The 8,402-nt window shown below is 39.9% G+C and overlaps 1 protein-coding gene across 1 annotated transcript; it reads right to left on the bottom strand.

The window, feature by feature from the left end:
- DENR (density regulated re-initiation and release factor) lies at positions 1-8,402 on the bottom strand. Its single transcript, XM_026656993.1, has 7 exons — positions 8,285-8,402; positions 6,163-6,182; positions 5,464-5,548; positions 4,471-4,554; positions 3,220-3,336; positions 1,067-1,206; positions 1-283 (listed from the first exon to the last, which is right to left on the bottom strand). The coding sequence occupies exons 1-7, from the start codon at positions 8,388-8,390 to the stop codon at positions 239-241; spliced, it is 597 nt and encodes a 198-aa protein (XP_026512778.1). The 5' UTR covers positions 8,391-8,402; the 3' UTR covers positions 1-238.

Below are 8,402 nucleotides of genomic sequence, written 5' to 3'. Positions count from 1 at the left end.
TCAGTGAGGAACAATAACTTTATTTAATTAAATCCCTACCTTCATGCATGAGCATGATAGAACCCCCAGTTGAACTTTGGCAAAAGTCACAACAAAAACAAACCAAGCAGCCTATATAGAATGGTGAAAATGCCATGGATAAGGACACCCTACAGTTTTACTGCAGAGAAAATGCATTTAGAAGCCTCGCTTTGGCTCTGTCAACTATAACCAATTAAATAAAGGCAGTCTTTCAAAATCACTTCTTCACTTCTCCAAGATCTTCAATGCTGTCATCATCCACCTACAATAAACAGATATTACTTTAAGTGGGGGGGGGGGAAAGTGTGCATTCCTTACTATGCCCTGCTGTGCTAGGTTCTTTACAGAAACAGTCACTCTCTGAAGAGCTTCCCATTCAAGGCTCTCACCCTGTGATGAATTTTACATGAATGGATCTCTGGGTCCATGTAGAGCCCCACTGAAATCAACAAGGCCAGTCACAGAATCCATTGCATAATGGGCACCAACAAATAGTCAATGTACAAGGGCAGGAGAGAGAGACAGATACAAGCCAATAAAAATGTCTTTTTATAATTACATCAATAGAACCCAAACCACTTCTGAACCATCTGAATCTCAGTCCAACTACTTAAACATTAGCTAATTTCTCACAGGTAGCAACAGACATATGGTTGAGAAGGAACTTGATCAGTTGGGGAGACATTCCACACCCAAGGAACAGTATGGAAGAAATCATGGAGATGTTTGTATCTATCCAGCTATTTGTGGCCTTCATCACTATAGTATCCAAGCACCTAGCAGCAGATAATTAAGTAGTTTTTGAAAGATTAGGGGATATTTGGGTGTCATGTTCTTATGAAGGATTAGGTACTGTTTAGTAGTGGACATATCAAGGTAAACCACTGGCCCTCTTAGTTTGGAATCTTACATTTCTACCTGTGGCCAGGGTGGAAATGAATTTTTTTTTCAGAATCATATCACAAGATTATGGGCTACAGCCTCATGACTTAACTAGTAATTTTATGACCATGATGTGATAAAAATAAGTCACTTTTACATTTACCTCAGACCACTTCTCCTGGATTACATCAATAATGTCATCTGTAAAGTCCCCCTGAATTATGATTTCATCTTCTCCTGTTACTGAGGCACCGCAAGAGAATTTCTGAGCAAAAAACCTTTGTGCTTCCTTCAGATCAATTTCTGTTTACATAGAAGAAATTTATAGAATAAAGACAGTCAGTATCATAATGTCTTCTCTAGCTTAAACACCCAATATTTAAACCTGGCTTTAATTAGGAAGATATCAGTAGCAACTAGTTTCATCATAGTTAAGGTTGTGCCAAGGTTTCTAGTTAAACCAGATCCGTAAGTGTGCAACATATTTCAGGAACATTTATTCTCTGAATTTGGCATAACTCTTCAGAGTTCTCTAATATTTCTTCTCTAAGTGGTCTCTACAAGTTCCCACTCTTGGGGTGAACCAATGGTGCAGCGCTGCATGGTTGGGGCATCCCAAAAGTGGAAATGTGCAGAGCCCATCTCAAATAATTCTGGTTAGAGGTGAGTAAATGACTTCTGCAGCAGAAACAATTAAATACAATTAAAAATGCTCCCTTTTTGAAGCTTGATACTGTTTTCCTGAAATTTGGGTTTCCTCTAACACACATATGCAATTCAAATAAATCACACACAAAAGTTTAACTGTGACCTCAGGGAAATTAAGCTACGTTTCACGGACATACATTATGTATTCTAAGTGAAAGAGTATTATGTTAACAGGACCGGCTCTGGCTTTCTGGCCGCCCCAAGCAAAAACGCGGCGGCCACAACAGCAGAGCAAAAAAACAAAAACCTGCAGCGCGGCCGGAGCCAGGGTGCAGGGGGACTCCCTGCCCTGCAGATGTGCCCCAGCTAGCGGGGGGAGGGGAAGGGAGCGGGAGGAGAGAGAGAAGGGGGGCGGCCAGGGCTTCAGCGGGGCGCTGCCACACGGCCCCTCCCGCCATGCCCCCTGACGGGAGGGCTCCATGCCTCTCCGGTCGGCTGGGAGGGAAGGACGCGGGCTGCCCTGCCGGGCTTGCTGCAGGGCGCTCCTGTCCTCCACGCCGCTGCCCCCTACAGGGCGGCCGGAGCAGAACAACAACAACAAAAAGCAGCCGTGCCGCCCTAGGATTGGCGGAATGCCGCCTCCTACAAGCTGCCGCCCCAAGCACCAGCTTGCTCAGCTGGTCCCTGGAGCCGGCCTTGTATGTTAAAGCCAAGGTTAAAGCTTGCCTTTTTAGAGGAATATGGGAAATAAAAGGAAGTTCAGTGTGGGTGTTAAGATATTTAGATAGTAAATGAGTGAACTGAGGCTGCTCTGGTTGATACTCTAGCTTTAACTGTCTATTTCATTGATTACTGATTGTATTATTAGGAGATTCATTTGAGCATTTTTAATCCCAAGAATTTGTGTGGAAATCCATTCAAATAATTTGTTTTCATAAGCTTATTCAAATATGTATTGACAGAGAGCAAATTGCTTTTATGTAAATACACTGTTACTTTAAAAAAGTCAAAATACACAATAGAGCAAAGACTGTTTGACTTAAATGCATACTGATATTGAGATTGACAGACAGGTATAACTTCCCTTGCTGTGTCTTTGCTTACTTTTAAAAACAAAATCAGTGGAAATAAGGACCTTAGAAGATAGCATTTCAAGCAGAAAGGGAACAAAAAGGTAAAATATAAAATAATTAAAAGGGAAAATATTTGAATGAGGGCTGTTGACAATATCTTTTATTCTACTAAGAATTTGAAACTGGACCTTGGTTGTAACCAGAGAAAGGATATAAGATTTGGTAATTCTTTACATCAATTAAAATCATTTATATAGCATCATAAATGAACATGACACTTGATACATTTACAGTCTGTTAGATAAGACGGGTAGTGGCCATGTCAGGGCACCGAGGGAATTATTGATAAAGAAAAAAAAAGATTGCTTGAAGTTGATTTTTAAGGAGAGAGGCCTGGAAAAGCAGAGACAGGAGCACAGAGAAATAGTAGGACAGAAGAATGAAATCAAGAGCAGGAAGAGAAAGTGACTCAAAAGAAGTTTGTTGCTGAACTTTTTCCTGCTAATATGAATCAACAAAAATGTTGAGTTAATATAACTCAATGGTCAAAAGCAAATGCAGTTAGAATAACTTTGTGTTCACTTTGCAAACTCACCAAAAGTTGCAAGGCCACACACTCTTGTGACGTATTTCTTCTTTGCTCTAGGAATTTTAGCTATCGTAACTTTCTGTGGTACAGTCTTCTTTTTCTGTTTTATCTGACCCCTTCCACCTTTGAGACAGGACAAAAATCAAATCAGTATCTAAGTAACCATTTCATATACTGCGCTTGCACTTCAGAAAAATAAGGACCTGAAATGCCAATTTTTTTCACGTAGTAATTTTGAAAAAGTTGTCGTCACCTTTACCTCCATTTGTAAACCTATATACATTCCCATACAACAATTATAATAAACATTACATATGTTGCATAATATGTCATATTATCAATATAGGTACAATATTGCAGTGTTGTTGTGAGATATGTTATATTATCAATATAGCTACAGTTGTCTTAATCATGCCATAAAGGTACAGTATTACAAGAAACATCAATACACGGTCAGCTAAGGCTGTAACATTAATTTTTATTTCTTATTCCTACTTACGACAGTATTGACCAAAGGACATTAAGTCTGAGAAGGGTTAAAATATTACAGATGCAGGAAATGGATTTCAGTACTCAGTGTTAAAATAGTTTTGTGTACTATATACACACACCTAGCCAATTAGAGAGAGTTAATTTCTGTATTAAAATGCAGCATTTACAGCAAACCTTTGGTACAGTTATAAGCAGGTAACATTTTCACTATCATAGTACTCACACTGGATTTAGTCAACCCTGCAGTCTAATGCATGACTACAAATTTTCCTGGTTTTTCAGCTTTACTGAAGCCCTTTTATCTCACGCAGACACATGGAGCTTTTAGACCAAGTTATTTGGGCCAGAGACTGTCAGCCACATACATCTTTGTACAGCACCCAGCACAAGGGAGCCCCAGTGTTGACTGGGCCCTTTGGATGACGTAGCAATGACCCGAAAATACAACTTGCATCTTTTATATGCATTTGGTATTGTTACTACCTTGACTCTTTTGCCAGGCTGCCTAACATTCTCAGCACTGTGCAACATATATCTGCACCAATTTGCAGGAATACTGTATTCATGTACAGGATTTGTTTTGTGCACCGTTACCTCAACAGTTAATAAATTAGTTTTATAAAATGACCCAAAAAGTTGAGAAGTTGTGCTAGAGTGCATTTCAGCTGGTTGACAAGTAGACAAAGATTCCACAAACTGCATATGTAAGATAGGTTCTAAGTTTATGGGCTAGATTAATACCACAATCAACTATTTAGACCTTGCCTCTCTTTTGCTTTTTCTTCTCCTCCTCTTCTCCTGCTGTTCCTTGACCTTCTCCAAATCCAGTTTCCTGTTTTGGTGAATTTTCTTATTATATAAAAAAAATAATTAGAAGTTTAATAAGTAGGACTCACACGTCTGACATATTACATCTGCAAGGCAAGTCTCAGGCTTAGTAAAATGTTACTTTAATGCCTATTCTATCATTGCAGTATACCATCTGCAGACATTTGTTATGTGTATGGCATTATATCACCACATTTGCACAAATAAGACATCAAACATTAAGAAACCTTAGCCTCAGGCTACATCATTCACCATTCCAAAGTAGCCTCTCCATATAATAGTTTTTAGGAGAGAGAGAGAGAGAGAGAGATTAGTATCAGCATTGTCATTAGTGTTCCAAATACACATTTCCACTCTAAACATTTATTTTCACCAGTAATACTTCCTGTTTAGAATCCCAATAGATAGGGTTTATTACTTTTCCACCTATGGGTAGTTTAACTTTGAACTAACTCACTAGTCCAGTTAATAGCAATTCTAGATGTAATCTTAAATGAACAGATGACTGGGTGCAATAGAAAATTTCTGTGTAGCCCTGGGAGGAAGCTGTATATGTCATGTTACACATTATTTGACAGAATATAGCATATTCTCACATGTTGTCCAGCTATTATTTTACAGCACCCAAAAGTATACAAGGCCTTCACAGAAGCTAGAAGATGACATAATTCCTCCCTTAGGCAGCTTAATCTAAATTTTAGACTTGACATAACCAGAGAAGGGAGATGAATAGTGGGGAGGTAAAGATTATTACAGTACAATTACATAGATCAGAGAATGGACAGAAGTAGAATGTTCAATTTCAGCAGCGTACCGTAATATATACTTCTCACAGGATGTAGGGTTTGGTTTTGTTTTGTTTACACATGCAACCCTCAGTCTTTAGGTCACAAGCCCTGATCAACTGGAAAAATACAGAAAGATTCTTACCTACAGTAAGTTTTGCAAATTCATTTGGAAAATTCTTCTCTAACCATTGTCTGCATTTAGTCACATCAGGCATGTATTCACAGTACTAGGGGGAAAGGCCACATATAAATTGTTATCTGAGAAATTACAAAATATACTACTAATACACAGTGAGAGTCTGATTACTGGGCAAATTAGCAGCAAGGTAAAATGCAAGCTATTTCTTCATTTTGCTTGGGGACATGCACTTCAGTTGATTTCATTCGTTAGCTGGCAGTAAAATTTTAGGGCTGGATTGTGGAGTGAAATGGAGCTGGTGTATAAGCAGGATTTGTGGAGAAGTTAGGACGGGGTGCAGGGAAAAAAGCAGAAGCAAGTAACATAGGATCAGCCTAACTGATTAGTGACTCTTACAGGAGACACATTCAATTCCTCAGACCAACAGGGGCTGGGCAAGACAAACTATGAAGGTGGTCCGTTTGCTACTCAGGAGGCTGGAGGAAAGTCGTCTTGTATAGCTCAATGGTGTCTCCTAGATCAACACTGACTGGTTCCAAGGGAGCGCTGCACATTCTTCTTCAACCAGATAGTGGCTGCAGCATAGAACTTTAAGGGTTGAAGTATAGCAGGCGGAGAAGGGCAGCGAGAATCCCCATAGTCGGTACATGGAGGACTAGGTTGGGGGAGGGGAGAATAAATCCAAATGTGAAATGAACTCACCTCTGTTGGCAATGAACAGACTGGGGAAGGAAAAGAAGGAGATTATTAAGAAATTTAATTCCCCACCCATTAATATTTCATATCAAGAACAATCCTTTTGTCATTTTAATCTTTGGGTGACTTTATGCCATTACACTGACATCTATTAACCACACTGCTCTGCTAGCAACTCAGCACCCAGCCTGAGTTCTGAAAAGGTACCAAAATGTTGTACCTCTCTGCTAAATTTATCTACTAAATCACATACTAAAAACAAGAGAACATATACCCTGTCTTATCAGCTCTCTAAAATATTCTATCACTTTCCCCTATCCATTACATTCTAGTGGTTACCTTTCTTTACTACTGAATCATGCTGCCTACCTACAGTCCTAGTATTGGACATGCAGGAATAACAAAATGAAGATGCCACTGTGAATATACAATCTATATTCTATAATTCTGCACCTATTTTACACTAAGACAATGCATTTGTCTCAGTCTGAAGGCCCTAAATTCAAGCTTCAGGAAAGGTAGACCTCAATGCATTGTAGAGACCAAACCTGCCCTAGCAAGAGGGATGGACAAAGTGATCCAGTGGGTATTTGCCCCTTGAGCCCATCATAATACACAGTTTTCAAGAATACACACCATGCAATTTCTTCATATGCACTCTTAATACTCATAAGTAATAACATCGGTGTCTGTATAATACAGAATCAAGAATTGTGAGGCTGGATCTCTTGAAGCTACTGCAGTTAAACAGTTGGTGTCTCAACTACAAATTTTAATAGCCTTTAGTATCTGATACTTTACATATAAAATCTTATAGCTACACCTCTACCCCAATATAACGCGACCCGATAGAACACAAATTCAGATATAACCCAGTAAAGCAGCGCTCTGGGGGGGCGGGGCTGCGCGCTCCGGCGGATCAAAGCAAGTTCGATATAACGCGGTTTCACCTATAACGCGGTAAGATTTTTGGCTCCTGAGGACAGCGTTATATCGGGGTAGAGGTGTATATTATGAGGCTGTAACATAAAATGATAAAAATGACCAAAGTCAAGATTTAGAAATCATTTAGATTTACTTGAAATGGAAACACCTCAACAGGGCTTTTTCCTGTCAAGTCAAACACATCTATAGTGCTACCGAACTAAATCATCATTTAAACCCAGGATCCAGAGGATGAAAGGCCAGTGAAATAACCATCAAGCCCTTGCCGCAAAAATGATGTTATTTTATTGAGGTCGACCAGAGTTTCAGTTTTCTCTTACTAGTCATTTGTTCAGACACTATGCATTAGAATCAAGGCTCAGCATGAGAGTAATCTCTATGGTCAGGGAGAAGAAAGAGCAGAGGGTGCCCAGATCTTTCAAGCAAAATAAGGAGACACCACTTCTCCTTGAGGCAGATGATATTTGCCACAGGAGATTACTGGATCATCTATTTAATTTTGCTGCCCCAGAGAGAAGCCAATATCCAAGAAGAAGGATAGAGCCCCATAATACACCTAGCCAACTAGACGATATATAGATATACACATATATTGAATAACTCAAAATTATTCAGTCCTTTTTTAAATCTGGCCATAATATTTGACTCTGATCTCATGCAACAGTGGATAAAGCAGGCAGACCCAACTGTACAGAGAATTTCCTTCCCTTAGTTCTAGCTTTATTACTAGAGGCCCCAATCCGGATCAGAGCTGCTTTGCGATAGGCACTTTACTCTGTACAGAAAGGGTCTCAGTCCACAAGTGTTTACAGTACAAGTGTGATACCCATTAATTTAAGAGAGCAACTCGTTCTTCTTGTGCAGGAAGCCATAAACAGACATGCCAATTGAGAAATCCTGTTTAACCCACCACAAATTCAAAGTACTGTCACAAATGCTCTAGGTACACACCATGTGACAGTACTTTGACTACCAATGCTAGGTTAAGAGTAAAAACACAGATATCCGTAGCACGAAGCATCTCAGAGAAGAGACTGCAGAGTGCAAAAAGCAGACCCTTCCCCCAGTTCTGCAAGCAGAGACTTATGGCTGGAAGTGGATCTCTGTATCACCACCTGCACTGAGCTATTATCATTCATACAGCACCAGAGGCATCATATGTAAGTGCCTCCTCAGCACTTGCCTCCACAGTAGAGGACCCGGAGGGGATAGTCTGCATCTGACCTGGCGTTGCTCCTTAGGTCTCCTTTGTAGTCAGGGACTGTGGACTCAGCTGTATCCGTTGCCATCTCACAAGCCTG

The sequence above is a fragment of the Terrapene carolina genome, unplaced genomic scaffold (assembly GCF_002925995.2).
Source record: "Terrapene carolina triunguis isolate 2854851 unplaced genomic scaffold, T_m_triunguis-2.0 Scaffold234, whole genome shotgun sequence".
NCBI lineage: Eukaryota > Metazoa > Chordata > Testudines > Emydidae > Terrapene > Terrapene triunguis.
The sequence above is the reverse complement of the archived record's forward strand: the minus strand, read 5'-3'. Positions and strand labels throughout refer to the sequence as shown.